Here is a 15,644-nt window from a genome sequence, read left to right as displayed (position 1 = left end):
TTTTGTGTCCCGATGAGGCCCTTCATCCTTGACTGTCTGCTGGGCAGGAATATCAAGTGGTTCTAGTGTGGGCTCAATCAAGTTACACAGCCCATACTATAGACCAGTGGTTCAAAACTGGGGGGGTGTACGAGACCCCCCCCCACATGTACAGTACCAGTCAAAAGTTTAGACACACCTACTCATGTAAGTTTTAAAACTATTTTCTACTTTGTAGAATAATAGTGAAGATATAAAAACTATGAAATAACACATATGGAATCATGTAGTAACCAAAAATGTATTAAACAAATCAAAATATATATTTTATTTTTCAAAGTAGCCACTCTTTGCCTTGACACTAGTCACTCAGCAACAGCACATCCCCCTCCATCCCCACCAGTCACTCAGCAACAGCCTGAGTCAGCAGGTCACAGTAAAATGAATAGATGGTGGCTGCAGTGCAATTTAGAAGTAGCCTAATTTACAGGAAAACTGCAAACATGGAAACCCTGGTTGTGTGCCTTTTTCAGAGAGTAATACTATTACCAACACAACACAACCAGCCATTTAGAGGATGAAAACACTCAACATTTATTATACAGAAAGAACATCTGATCCGGTTGTGTTCTGAAGCGTTCTGGGGTCAGAGGTCAGTGGTCAGACTTCTTGGGGGGGAAGAGAGCGTACTCTACAGTCAGAGCCACAGCGAAGGCAACGAAGCCCCATTTAAAACCCCTCAGCATCACGTCTCCCAGGGATACAGGACGACTGAATCCTCCCACGTACCGCCACACCTCGTTACTGTGGGAGAGAAACATCAGTATCACTCACACAGAGCCTTCGGGAACTATTCAGACCGCTTTCCCACAGTCTACACATAAAACCCCATAATGACAAAGCAAAAATATATTTTTAATTTTTGCTCATTTATAAAAACAAATAAAATGGAAACATTACATTTACACAAGTATTCAGACCCTTTACTCAGTACTTTGTTGAAGCACCTTTAGCAGCGATTAAAGCATTGAGTCTTGGGTATGAAGCTACAAGCTTGGCACACCTGTATTTGGGGAGTTTCTCCCATTCTTCTCTGCAGATCCTCTCAAGCTCTGTCAGGTTGGATGGGGAGCGTCGCTGCACAGATATTTTCAGGTCTCTCCAGAGATGTTCGATCGGGTTCAAGTCCAGGCTCTGGCTGGGCCACAAAGACACTCTTATGGTCGTTCTGTTGGAAGGAACCTTTGCCCCAGTCTGAGGTCCTGAGCTCTCTGGAGCAGATTTTCATCTAGGATCTCTCTGTACTTTGCTCCGTTCATCTTTGCCTCGATCCTGACTAGTCTCCCAGTCCCTCCCACTGAAAAACATCCCCACAGCATGATGATGCCACCACCGTGCTTCACCGTAGGGATGGTTCCAGGTTTCCTCCAGACGTGACGCTTGGCATTCAGGCCAAAGAGTTCAATCTTGGTCTCATCAGACTAGAGAATCTTGTTTCTCATGGTCTGAGAGTCTTTAGGTGCCTTTTGGCAAATTCAAAGCGTCTGTCATGTGCCTTTTACTGAGGAGTGGCTTCCATCTGGCCACTACTATAAAGGCCTGATTGGTGGAGTGCTGCAGAGATCATTGTCCTTCTGGAAGGTTCTCCCAACTACACAGAGGAACTCTAGAGCTCTGTCAGAGTGACCAATGGGTTCTTTGTCACCTCCCTGACCAAGGCCCTTCTCCCCCGATTGCTCAGTTTGGCCGAGTCTCATAGCAAAGGGTCTGAATACTTTGTAAATAAGTTATTTGTTTTTCTATTTTTTATGAATTTGCAAACATTTCTATGGGGTATTGTGTGTAGATTGCTGGGGTTTATTTTTATTTAACCCATTTTAGAATAAGGTTGTATTTTAACAAAATGTGGAAAAAGTCAAGGGGTCTGAATACTTTCCGAAGGCACTTTACATGTACACATCTTTAACGCAAAGCTCTCCCTCTCTCTCACCGTGCCCATGGGTCCTTCAGTCCTCTAGCTGCCAGTCTCTGCTGTGTGAACTCCAGAGGTGTTCCCTCTACCTTCCACTGCTTGAAGTCTGGCAGGTTTAGTTTACTGCCGTGGTCTCCTCCCATCCTGACACACAGCATCAGGGGGGTTGAGTTGTGGAACTAGCTAGCTAAATTAGTTCATGAAAGCATACAGGACACACCACAGATTGTAATAATATTTCATAGTACCATAGAGATGTTAGGTTTCCAAGAGTATCTGATCATGGAAACCTAACATTGTACTGTAGTTAGCTAGATAACGTTAACTAGCACAGCCAGCTAGTTAGCCTGCTATTTAACGTCAGCAGTGTACCTCGGGTAGCAGCAATGACACATTTAACCATGAAACAATACAATCTGTCTTCAGTAGTACAACATATTTATATATCAAACACTTACGTCTTATTTCATGTATTTGTAATAGTATAAACACGTTACAGCTGTACCTGTCTGATTGTGACCTCTGTTGTGGATGAAACACTTCGACAATTGCATCTGATGTACGGCACTGCTACGGTACACTAAAGAGACCACACTTAGTTCGTCTTAGACTTTTGTCGGAGCGCAAACAATCCAGTGTATTTGTAGGTCAGAACCATAGTCTGGACAGAATTAGGGATGTACGTTCCCTTTCAAGACGATACAGGAACGATACGGTTCAGTTTGATTAGAGAACCAATCGATGCAGTAACATCTGTTATATTTATTTAACTAGGCAAGTCAGTTAAGAACAAATTCTCATTTACAATGACGGCCTACCCCGGACGACGCTGGGCCAATTGTGCGCAACCCAATGGGACTCCCAATCACGGCCGATTGTGATATAGCCTGGATTCGAACCAGGGAGTCTGTACTGACGCCTCTAGCACTAAAATGCAGTGCCTTAGACCGCTGAACCAGGGTCTGTAGTGACGCCACTAGCACTAAAATGCAGTGCCTTAGACCACTGAACCAGGGTCTGTAGTGACGCCACTAGCACTAAAATGCAGTGCCTTAGACCGCTGAACCACTCGGGAGCCTGTAGTGACGCCTCTAGCACTGAGATGCAGTGCCTTAGACGAGATGCAGTGCCTTAGACCGCTGAACCAGGGTCTGTAGTGACGCCTCTAGCACTAAAATGCAGTGCCTTAGACCGCTGAACCACTCGGGAGCCTGTAGTGACGCCTCTAGCACTGAGATGCAGTGCCTTAGACGAGATGCAGTGCCTTAGACCGCTGAACCAGGGTCTGTAGTGACGCCTCTAGCACTAAAATGCAGTGCCTTAGACCGCTGAACCACTCGGGAGCCTGTAGTGACGCCTCTAGCACTGAGATGCAGTGCCTTAGACGAGATGCAGTGCCTTAGACCGCTGAACCAGGGTCTGTAGTGACGCCTCTAGCACTAAAATGCAGTGCCTTAGACCGCTGAACCAGGGTCTGTAGTGACGCCTCTAGCACTGAGATGCAGTGCCTTAGACCGCTGAACCAGGGTCTGTAGTGACGCCACTAGCACTAAAATGCAGTGCCTTAGACCGCTGAACCAGGGTCTGTAGTGACGCCACTAGCACTAAAATGCAGTGCCTTAGATCGCTGAACCAGGGTCTGTAGTGACGCCTCTAGCACTGAGATGCAGTGCCTTAGACCGCTGAACCAGGGTCTGTAGTGACGCCACTAGCACTGAGATGCAGTGCCTTAGACCGCTGAACCTGGGTCTGTAGTGACTCCTCTAGCACTGAGATGCAGTGCCTTAGACCACTGAACCAGGGTCTGTAGTGACGCCTCTAGCACTAAAATGCAGTGCCTTAGACCGCTGAACCAGGGTCTGTAGTGACGCCTCTAGCACTAAAATGCAGTGCCTTAGACTGCTGCGCCACTCGGGAGCCCAGACATTATACACATTAAAAGTTATATTCTAAATGACTGCTGCTGATGGAACTCATGAGCTGGGCCTCAATGACTGTGTGTGAGATGTAGTATGTATGTCTACGGTGTATGTACTATTGGTGTGTGTGTGTGTGTGTAAATGATGTATGTACTATGTAGGCACCTGAGCTGAGCCATAGGGGAGACAAGGCCTCTACCACCCCACTAGGGAGGGGGGGAATGTAGCCTGTTTTTGTCCCTCTACTATGTTTCTGAAATCACCATCACCCACTAATTAACTTGTCATTTTTGCAGATTAAATGTTTGAACTGGTAATTAAATCAATATTTATCGTTTGAATTAGCTATGACATAGCCAATGAATATAGAGCACAACTTTGGATTTCACCCCCATCTCAAAGCCGAATAATTTGACAGTCCGGGAAGGTTTTATGGCGTGATTATCTTCGGCCATGCATTGCAGCTCGCAAAAAGTGATTGTATCTTCGTTATGAAATTATCAACTTTACCCTGTATATTTAAAAATGACCCTATGTAACAGTTTAGCTTCTGTCCCTCTCCTCGCCCCTACCTGGGCTCCAACCAGGGTCCCTCTGCACACATCAACAACAGCCACATCGAAGCATCGTTACCCATCGCGCCACAAAAGCCGCGGCCCCTGCAGAGCAAGGGGAACAACTACTTCCAAGGTCTCAAGAGCGAGTGACGTTTGAAACGCTATTAGCGCGCACCACCGCTAACTAGCTAGCCATTTCACACCGGTTACACATATACACTGTTTGTTCAAAGCAAAACTAGCAAAACTAAACAAATCAAATCAAATGGATCGTAAAACCTCGTTCAGCAGGTAGAGACAGAAGAGTTCTCAGGTACTTTTATTCTGGTAAAACACAGTGCAGATAATAACCTAGCAAATTATATAGTTCTTTGCTCAACTAGTAAAGCCTCATGTCACCCAAGCCATTTATATGCTGAAGGTGTTGCGCAGAGCACAGGAGGTTGGTGGCACCATAATTGGGGAGGACAGGCTCGTGGTAATGGCTGGAGTGGAATAAGTGGAATGGTATCAAAACAAATGGGCTGCTCTTTTCCAGCCACTATGAGCCGTCTTCCCCTCAGTCTCCACTGGGGCGGACGTGACTGACCAGGAACGGGCCTGGCGTTGGTCAGAACGTGAACCTGTGCTCAGTTTGACTACACAACTGATGTTGCCTGGGATTGTTCGGCGTGTGAAACACTTGTAGATCGTCAACGGTTACAGGAAGAAGAGGACGCATCACAAAAGGTATTTTCAGAAGGTAGAGTGAAATACGAGCAACAACAACAAATTGTGGACCGGCAATTTGTAACGTTTGGATGGGATTTTCTGACCAATGCGTGCTCCATTTGGATCGGATTGGGGTCCGTGGACTGATGCACTTAAACATTTATAATCGGGGACTGATGCGTATTGGTGAATCATTACATCCCTAGTCAGAACCATAGACCGTCAGATCTGAGGGAGAAGTCAGTGTAAAGGGTGTTTATTGTAAGGCAGAGTTATGTTTCCTTATGAGACAAGAGTTAGTAAAAACATTATGGTTCATATTCAACATTCATCGGCACTGGCTGTGCATTATAAAAACACTAATAACAGCCAATAATCAGGAAAATTGTCACATAGGCCTATTACCATGTTAATAATATCTGAATTATCTACAATTATGTACAATACATGAGATACAGGGCGACACGGGGCGATACAGGGTCACACAGGGTCACACAGTACAGGGTCACACAGGGCGATACAGGGTCACACAGGGCGACACATCGTGACACAGGGCGATACAGGGTCACACAGGGCGACACAGGGTCACACAGGGTGATACAGGGTCACACAGGGTGATACAGGGTCACACAGGGTGATACAGGGTCACACAGGGCGATACAGGGTCACACAGGGCGATACAGGGTCACACAGGGCGATACAGGGTCACACAGGGTGATACAGGGTCACACAGGGCGATACAGGGTCACACAGGGCGATACAGGGTCACACAGGGGGATACAGGGTCACACAGGGCGATACAGGGTCACACAGGGCGATACAGGGTCACACAGGGCGACACAGGGTCACACAGGGGGATACAGGGTCACACAGGGCGATACAGAGTCACACAGGGTGATACAGGGTCACACAGGGCGACACAGGGGGATACAGGGTCACACAGGGTGATACAGGGTCACACAGTACAGGGTCACACAGGGCGATACAGGGCGACACATCGTGACACAGGGCGATACAGGGTCACACAGGGCGATACAGGGTCACACAGGATGATACAGGGTCACACAGGATGATACAGGGCCACACAGGGCGACACATCGTGACACAGGGCGATACAGGGTCACACAGGGCGATACAGGGCGATACAGGGTCACATAGGGCGATACAGGGTCACACAGGGCGATACAGGGTCACATAGGGCGATACAGGGTCACACAGGGTGATACAGGGTCACACAGGGCAACACAGGGCGACACAGGGTCACACAGGGTTACACGGCGACACAGGGTCACACAGGGGGATACAGGGTCACACAGGGTCACACAAGGCGATACAGGGTCACACAGTTGACATCAACCCTTCCATTAATTCATATTGATAGCTTTCTGATCAGCGTTCTCAAAAACAATTCTCTAAACATCTACTGTCTGTCTACAATCATACACCCGTCCGTCCGTTGCCACGGCTGGTCACCGCGGTGCTGGGTTGGTCTTCGTAGCGACGACCTTGTTTCCGTAGTGATAGTTAGAGCTTGGGTTTCAGCAACTCTTTCAGAGTGTCCAGATTCTCTCCCTCTGGGGCCTGGGGCCACGCACTGTGATCTACACACGCATGAGAGGGAGGTTATAAACTCATGTGTATAAGTGTACAAGTGAGTAACTGTGTGTGTGTTACCTACCTGGTATTTCCCACATAGAGTGGTAAAGACTCTGTCCAGCGTCCACCCTCAGAGTGGCTCCAGAGATGTAAGAGGCGCCAGGAGACAGGAGGAAGCACACTGCTGGAGAGATCTGAGAGAGAGACCATCAGTACACACAGAGAGAGAGAGAGACCATCAGTACACACAGAGAGAGAGAGAGACCATCAGTACACACAGAGAGAGAGAGAGACCATCAGAACACAGAGAGAGAGAGAGAGACCATCAGTACACACAGAGAGAGAGAGAGACCATCAGTACACACAGAGAGAGAGAGAGACCATCAGTACACACAGAGAGAGAGAGAGACCATCAGAACACAGAGAGAGAGACCATCAGTACACACAGAGAGAGAGAGAGACCATCAGAACACAGAGAGAGAGAGAGAGAGAGAGACTGTCAGAACACAGAGAGAGAGAGACCATCAGTACACAGAGAGAGAGAGAGACTGTCAGAACACAGAGAGAGAGACTGTCAGAACACAGAGAGAGAGACTGTCAGAACACAGAGAGAGAGACCATCAGTACACACAGAGAGAGAGAGAGACCATCAGAACACAGAGAGAGAGAGAGAGAGACTGTCAGAACACAGAGAGAGAGACTGTCAGAACACAGAGAGAGAGAGACTGTCAGAACACAGAGAGAGAGACTGTCAGAACACAGAGAGAGAGAGACCATCAGTACACAGAGAGAGAGAGACCATCAGTACACACAGAGAGAGAGAGAGACTGTCAGAACACAGAGAGAGAGAGAGACTGTCAGAACACAGAGAGAGAGAGAGACTGTCAGAACACAGAGAGAGAGACCATCAGTACACACAGAGAGAGAGAGAGACTGTCAGAACACAGAGAGAGAGAGACCATCAGAACACACAGAGAGAGAGAGACCATCAGAACACAGAGAGAGAGAGACCATCAGAACACACAGAGAGAGAGAGACCATCAGTACACACAGAGAGAGAGAGAGACCATCAGTACACACAGAGAGAGAGAGAGACTGTCAGAACACAGAGAGAGAGAGACCATCAGAACACACAGAGAGAGAGAGACCATCAGTACACACAGAGAGAGAGAGAGAGAGAGACTGTCAGAACACAGAGAGAGAGAGACCATCAGAACACACAGAGAGAGAGAGACCATCAGAACACACAGAGAGAGACCATCAGTACACACAGAGAGAGAGAGACTGTCAGAACACAGAGAGAGAGAGAGAGACTGTCAGAACACAGAGAGAGAGAGACCATCAGTACACACACAGAGAGAGAGAGACCATCAGTACACACAGAGAGAGATAGAGACTGTCAGAACACAGAGAGAGAGAGACCATCAGTACACACAGAGAGAGAGAGACTGTCAGAACACAGAGAGAGAGACTGTCAGAACACAGAGAGAGAGACTGTCAGAACACAGAGAGAGGGAGAGACCATCAGTACACACAGAGAGAGAGAGAGACTGTCAGAACACAGAGAGAGAGACCATCAGTACACACAGAGAGAGAGAGAGACCATCAGTACACACAGAGAGAGGGAGAGACTGTCAGAACACAGAGAGAGAGAGAGACTGTAGGAACACAGAGAGAGAGACCATCAGTACACACAGAGAGAGAGAGAGAGACCATCAGTACACACAGAGAGAGAGAGAGACCATCAGTACACACAGAGAGAGAGAGAGAGAGAGAGGGAGAGACTGTCAGTACACACAGAGAGAGAGAGAGACCATCAGTACACACAGAGAGAGAGAGAGAGGGAGAGACCATCAGTACACAGAGAGAGAGAGAGAGACCATCAGTACACACAGAGAGAGAGAGAGACCATCAGTACACACAGAGAGAGAGAGAGAGAGAGAGGGAGAGACTGTCAGTACACACAGAGAGAGAGAGAGACCATCAGTACACAGAGAGAGAGAGAGAGAGAGACCATCAGTACACACAGAGAGAGAGAGAGAGACCATCAGTACACAGAGAGAGAGAGAGAGACCATCAGTACACACAGAGAGAGGGAGAGAGACCATCAGTACACAGAGAGAGAGAGAGAGAGAGACCATCAGTACACACAGAGAGAGGGAGAGAGACTGTCAGAACACAGAGAGAGACCATCAGTACACACAGAGAGAGGGAGAGAGACCATCAGTACACAGAGAGAGAGAGAGAGAGAGACCATCAGTACACACAGAGAGAGGGAGAGAGACTGTCAGTACACAGAGAGAGAGAGAGAGAGACTGTCAGAACACAGAGAGAGACCATCAGTCTCACAGCGGTCTGAAGCACTGTGTGTACATAAATGATGTGTGTACCTCCTCTGGGACTCCCAGTCGTTTAGCAGGGCTGAAGGGAATAGACATCTTAAACAGTGTCGGTCCAAACTCCTTATAGTTCTCAACGGCTGTCTTGGAGACGATGGTACCCTGGAAGAGGTGACAGAGTGGCGTGAAACCCGGAGGTTTCTGTGGCTAGGTACCATAAGACTGGGTTAGCCCACTGAGCTTAAGGTAAGGCTTTGAGAGCAAACGCAAGTCTTCAGGTCAGTCATATTGTCACATCTCTGTGAACCCTCCTACGTACCGGTGCTATGGCGTTGACTCTGACTCCAGACACGGCCCACTCGATGGCCAGAGTCTTAGTGAGGTTGTCTACAGCAGCCCGCGCTGCTCCGGTATGACTGGAAAAACACAATGCAGACGTCAGGGGCCCCTCAGTAAGGTAGGTAGGTAGGTAGGTAGGTAGGTAGGTAGGTAGTGTGTAGAGGTGGTAGTAGGTAGGTAGGTAGGTAGGTAGTGTGTAGAGTTGGTGGTAGGTAGGTAGGTAGGTAGTGTGTAGAGCTGGTAGGTAGTGTGTAGAGTTGGTAGGTAGGTAGGTAGGTAGGTAGGTAGTGTGTAGAGCTGGTAGTAGGTAGGTAGGTAGGTAGTGTGTAGAGGTGGTAGGTAGGTAGGTAGGTAGTGTGTAGAGGTGGTAGGTAGGTAGGTAGGTAGTGTGTAGAGGTGGTAGTAGGTAGGTAGGTAGGTAGTGTGTAGAGGTGGTGGTAGGTAGGTAGGTAGTGTGTAGAGTTGGTGGTAGGTAGGTAGGTAGTGTGTATAGGTGGTAGTAGGTAGGTAGGTAGTGTGTAGAGGTGGTAGAGGTGTGAGAGACTCACGCCATGCCTGGGAAGCCCTTCCACATATCAGCGATGATGTTGACGATCACTCCTCCATTCTCCTTCATCCACGCAGCGTACACTACAAAAACACACACGTTACACACACACACACACACGTTACACCCCCCCCCCCCCCATCCTACCTTCCTTGCAGCAGTGGAAGGTTCCTGTGAGGTTGGTGTCTATGACAGCCTTCCACCCCTTAGATGAGGTGTGTTCTGCTGGGCTGCTGAACTGGCCTCCGCCGTTATTCACCAGGTAGTCTATACGACCATACTGCTGCAGGACTGACCGCACCAGAGACTTCACCTACAGCCACAGAGAGAGGTTTCCTTTGATACACCGTGGGATGCTGTGTGTACCCCTTCCTCACTGTGGACGTTACAGGATGCTGTGTGTACCCCTTCCTCACTGTGGACGTTACAGGACGCTGTGTGTACCCCTTCCTCACTGTGGACGTTACAGGACGCTGTGTGTACCCCTTCCTCACTGTGGACGTTACAGGACGCTGTGTGTACCCCTTCCTCACTGTGGACGTTACAGGACGCTGTGTGTACCCCTTCCTCACTGTGGACGTTACAGGATGCTGTGTGTACCCCTTCCTCACTGTGGACGTTACAGGACGCTGTGTGTACCCCTTCCTCACTGTGGACGTTACAGGATGCTGTGTGTACCCCTTCCTCACTGTGGACGTTACAGGATGCTGTGTGTACCCCTTCCTCACTGTGGACGTTACAGGACGCTGTGTGTACCCCTTCCTCACTGTGGACGTTACAGGATGCTGTGTGTACCCCTTCCTCACTGTGGACGTTACAGGATGCTGTGTGTACCCCTTCCTCACTGTGGACGATACAGGATGCTGTGTGTACCCCTTCCTCACTGTGGACGTTACAGGACGCTGTGTGTACCCCTTCCTCACTGTGGACGTTACAGGATGCTGTGTGTACCCCTTCCTCACTGTGGACGTTACAGGATGCTGTGTGTACCCCTTCCTCACTGTGGACGTTACAGGATGCTGTGTGTACCCCTTCCTCACTGTGGACGTTACAGGACGCTGTGTGTACCCCTTCCTCACTGTGGACGTTACAGGATGCTGTGTTGACCTACCTCCTCCTCGTTGCGTATGTTACAGACTATAGGGGTGACAGAGGCAGGGCTAGACTGGGGTATACTCTGTCTCAGCTCGTCAGCTGCAGCCTCCAACCTCTCCAACTTCCTGCTCGCGATCACCACGGTACACCCTGACACAGAGAGACATATGATCACCATGTTACAGCCTGACACAGAGACATATGATCACCATGTTACAGCCTGACACACAGAGACATATGATCACCATGTTACAGCCTGACACACAGAGACATATGATCACTATGATCACCATGTATGATCACATATCATGTAGAGACATGATCACCATGTATATCAGTCTGATCACGCAGAGACATATGATCACCATGTATATCAGTGTGATAGACAGAGACATATGATCACCATGTTACAGCCTGACACACAGAGACATATGATCACCATGTTACAGTCTGACACACAGAGACATATGATCACCATGTTACAGCCTGACACACAGAGACATATGATCACCATGTTACAGTCTGACACACAGAGACATATGATCACCATGTTACAGCCTGACACACAGAGACATATGATCACCATGTTACAGCCTGACACACAGAGACATATGATCACCATGTTACAGCCTGACACAGAGAGACATATGATCACCATGTTACAGCCTGACACACAGAGACATATGATCACCATGTTACAGCCTGACACACAGAGACATATGATCACCATGTTACAGCCTGACACACAGAGACATATGATCACCATGTTACAGCCTGACACACAGAGACATATGATCACCATGTTACAGCCTGACACACAGAGACATATGATCACCATGTTACAGCCTGACACACAGAGACATATGATCACTATGATCACCATGTATATCATATATCATGTATAGACAGACACCATGTATATCATATATCATGTATAGACAGACACCATGTATATCATGTGTAGACAGACACCATGTATATCATGTATAGACAGACACCATGTATATCATATATCATGTATAGACAGACACCATGTATATCATATATCATGTATAGACAGACACCATGTATATCATATATCATGTAGACAGACACCATGTATATCATATATCATGTATAGACAGACACCATGTATATCATATATCATGTATAGACAGACACCATGTATATCATATATCATGTATAGACAGACACCATGTATATCATATATCATGTAGACAGACACCATGTATATCATATATCATGTATAGACAGACACCATGTATATCATATATCATGTATAGACAGACACCATGTATATCATATATCATGTATAGACAGACACCATGTATATATCATGTGTAGACAGACACCATGTATATCATGTGTAGACAGACACCATGTATAGACAGACACCATGTATATCATATATCATGTATAGACAGACACCATGTATATCATATATCATGTATAGACAGACACCATGTATATCATATATCATGTGTAGACAGACACCATGTATATCATGTATAGACAGACACCATGTATATCATATATCATGTATAGACAGACACCATGTATATCATATATCATGTATAGACAGACACCATGTATATCATGTAGACAGACACCATGTATATCATATATCATGTATAGACAGACACCATGTATATCATATATCATGTATAGACAGACACCATGTATATCATATAGACAGACACCATGTATATCATATATCATGTATAGACAGACACCATGTATATCATATATCATGTGTAGACAGACAAATGTATATCATATATCATGTATAGACAGACACCATGTATATCATGTAGACAGACACCATGTATATCATATATCATGTATAGACAGACACCATGTATATCATATATCATGTAGACAGACACCATGTATATCATATATCATGTATAGACAGACACCATGTATATCATATATCATGTGTAGACAGACACCATGTATATCATATATCATGTATAGACAGACACCATGTATATCATATATCATGTATAGACAGACACCATGTATATCATATATCATGTATAGACAGACACCATGTATATCATATATCATGTATAGACAGACACCATGTATATCATATATCATGTAGACAGACACCCAGCTACACCTTCAGAAACCTCTCATCTAGATTTGTAAACTAAACTTGAATATCATATTGTGTGAGTACTAACCTTTACTGCCAATGGTATTCACACATGTAGCTGCTACTAAAACTCTGTGCCAATGTAATATTGTCTTTTGAACAGAGATCAGTGTATCTGGGCCGCCTTTCTTAAAGTATGGGTCGCGACGTGTCAGTGTACATTTCTAATTGTTTCATTACTGTAATTGATTTGGCCAAGTGCGTCTGCGCTCTCTGATCAGTGGCTTTCTGCTTAGCAGCGGTCTCTGCTCAGTTTGGCAGCTGCGCCAGTGGGACAGGGAGATGCCCGTGTGCTTCCCGGTTTACCAGATCTTTTTTCTGCAGTTTTGTTGAAGATCACTCCGTGACCCACACGACGCAGCGCTGTCGTCCAGGCGGCAGGCGATGCGCTGTCGTACAGGCGGCAGGCGATGCGCTGTCGTCCAGGCGGCAGGCGATGCGCTGTCGTCCAGGCGGCAGGCGATGCGCTGTCGTCCAGGCGGCAGGCGATGCGCTGTCGTCCAGGCGGCAGGCGATGCGCTGTCGTCCAGGCGACAGGCGATGCGCTGTCGTCCAGGCGGCAGGCGATGCGCTGTCGTCCAGGCGGCAGGCGATGCGCTGTCCGTTACTGACTTGTCATTCCCACTCGCCATCACTCACCTCTGTCATCAAATGGACTCAAACTAGCCACAAGTTCTGACTGGGCTCAATCATCATGAAACGCAAATACAGCGATCAGTTTCTCTCTTTCATACAAACTTATAACGAGGAGCGCCCACCGTGTGTTTTGTGTGTGGAAGTGCTTAGTAATGAGTCTCTCATAACGAACAAATTAATAAAACGACACGTCCTGACCAAACATCCACAGCATGATGGTAAACCCAGGGAGTTCTTTCAGAACAGGATGCTTCAGGAAACAGGGCTTCGACTGTGGACCAGTCAGTCAACTAGCAAGGCGTTGTTGTCATTTTATAACCGGTGATGATAAGCAGAAATAAGGCAGTACTAACTAACTCATAGTAGTAGATGTGAGTTTCTCTTTCAGACAATCCCCTGGCCTTCTACACAGCTAATAGCTAACGTTAGCCAAAGCAAGCTAGCTACTGATCGTGTAACCATAGTAACAGTACAGATGAAGATCTAGGTTGGAACTGTTGCAAGTAATATTTTTTATTCTTAACTGGAATAAACTGGTTGAAGCAAGATGCTTTTTGAGGCAAACACTCACACAGTTCTGGGTTGTTAATCTACAACAGGAAGTGGTTTCCTGCCTGACTGAGAAAGCAGTAGATGTTCAGGTCCAGTTTGGCACCACATACCAATGTGAGTCTGGGTTCTCAACTCTGACCTACTTATAAAACAAGTTCAGAAACAGTGTCAAGGCTGAGCATCACCTCAGTGTTCTCTGGTCTACAGATGTGATCAATCACTTTATTCCAGTTCAGATAAAAAAAATATGTATTAGATTTTAAACAGCAACAGTTCCAACCTAGACTTTCTTTCAACAGTAATTTCTACAGTGAGATGTACAGTAGGCCTGATCATTGTTCATCTGTACTGTTACTTAGGGTGGCACTATCAAAAAGCCTGTGTGTCTGTTCTGTTACTCATCTGTGTGATGTGATCAACCAGTTTATTCCTGTTCAGAATGAACATTATTTATTGAATTTTAAATGTTTTAAATGGGGGAAAATAAACATTAATACATATTCATATGGATATTTAATTTCATTATTTGTTTTTGTCTATATTGCATTTGTTTGAGGCATAAGGGGCAATGAAATGTACCGATATTTATGTATAGTTGCATATTTTCCTAAGCTTGGGTCGCAGGAAAACACAGAACTTCTCATTTGGGTCCCAGGCTGAAAAAGTTGAAGAACCCCTGATCTGGGGTAAAGTTCACTCAGTACTGCTATAACCTAACTAGCGACTCCCTGCCTGCGTCTAAACGCTGACACACACAGAGAGTAATCGATACGTCTGAACACAACATACTACCTACCCAGCTTCAGCAGGTCGGAGGAGATGGCTTTACCGATGCCGGTGCCTCCTCCCGTTACCACCGCCACTTTGTGGTTGAACAGACCCGCTTTGAACACACTGGAGACGGCCATGTTTCTCCCTGCTCCTGGGTGCTAGTCATGTGATCTGTCGTGTTCTCAGTGCCGTTGTGGCGCCCTCTCCAGGATACAGCGGGTGTTACAGCAACTGATAATGTCCTTCAGTGAAGGGCATTCCGGATCTGTTCAGTGAGACGGTCCAAACGGCTCTTTAAAAAAATATGTTTTGTATTTTTTCAAGTCAAACAGTTTGTGATAGTTTGACTATCATACTCTACCTTAACCACAATGTATTTAAAAATGCACTGGTTTGTTATGAAAATAATCCTATTAAACATTTATATTTAAAGTATAACTTTTTAATGTATATGAACAAAGTGAATATAA

The 15,644-nt window shown here is 46.5% G+C and overlaps 2 protein-coding genes across 3 annotated transcripts; both read right to left on the bottom strand.

Annotated features, from left to right (window-relative positions):
- Window positions 1–548: 548 nt before the first annotated feature.
- On the bottom strand, window positions 549–3,047 carry ndufb3 (NADH:ubiquinone oxidoreductase subunit B3). Of its 2 annotated transcripts, none has more exons than XM_071360602.1 (3): window positions 2,457–3,047; window positions 1,970–2,095; window positions 549–783 (listed from the first exon to the last, which is right to left on the bottom strand). In XM_071360602.1, exons 2-3 carry the CDS (start codon window positions 2,092–2,094, stop codon window positions 633–635), a joined length of 276 nt encoding a protein of 91 aa, XP_071216703.1. In that variant the 5' UTR covers window position 2,095; window positions 2,457–3,047; the 3' UTR covers window positions 549–632. The 2 variants fall into 2 exon arrangements, with proteins under 2 accessions (XP_071216703.1, XP_071216704.1); XM_071360603.1 differs by having other exon boundaries at window positions 2,410–2,514.
- Window positions 3,048–5,378: 2,331 nt separating this feature from the next.
- On the bottom strand, window positions 5,379–15,432 carry pecr (peroxisomal trans-2-enoyl-CoA reductase). The gene is made up of 8 exons (XM_071360611.1): window positions 15,200–15,432; window positions 11,071–11,204; window positions 10,107–10,272; window positions 9,961–10,042; window positions 9,393–9,489; window positions 9,125–9,235; window positions 6,817–6,928; window positions 5,379–6,739 (listed from the first exon to the last, which is right to left on the bottom strand). Exons 1-8 carry the CDS (start codon window positions 15,309–15,311, stop codon window positions 6,663–6,665), a joined length of 891 nt encoding a protein of 296 aa, XP_071216712.1. The 5' UTR covers window positions 15,312–15,432; the 3' UTR covers window positions 5,379–6,662.
- Window positions 15,433–15,644: the final 212 nt, after the last annotated feature.

This window comes from Salvelinus alpinus, chromosome 23, assembly GCF_045679555.1.
Source record: "Salvelinus alpinus chromosome 23, SLU_Salpinus.1, whole genome shotgun sequence".
Classification (NCBI taxonomy): domain Eukaryota; kingdom Metazoa; phylum Chordata; class Actinopteri; order Salmoniformes; family Salmonidae; genus Salvelinus; species Salvelinus alpinus.
The sequence above is the reverse complement of the archived record's forward strand: the minus strand, read 5'-3'. Positions and strand labels throughout refer to the sequence as shown.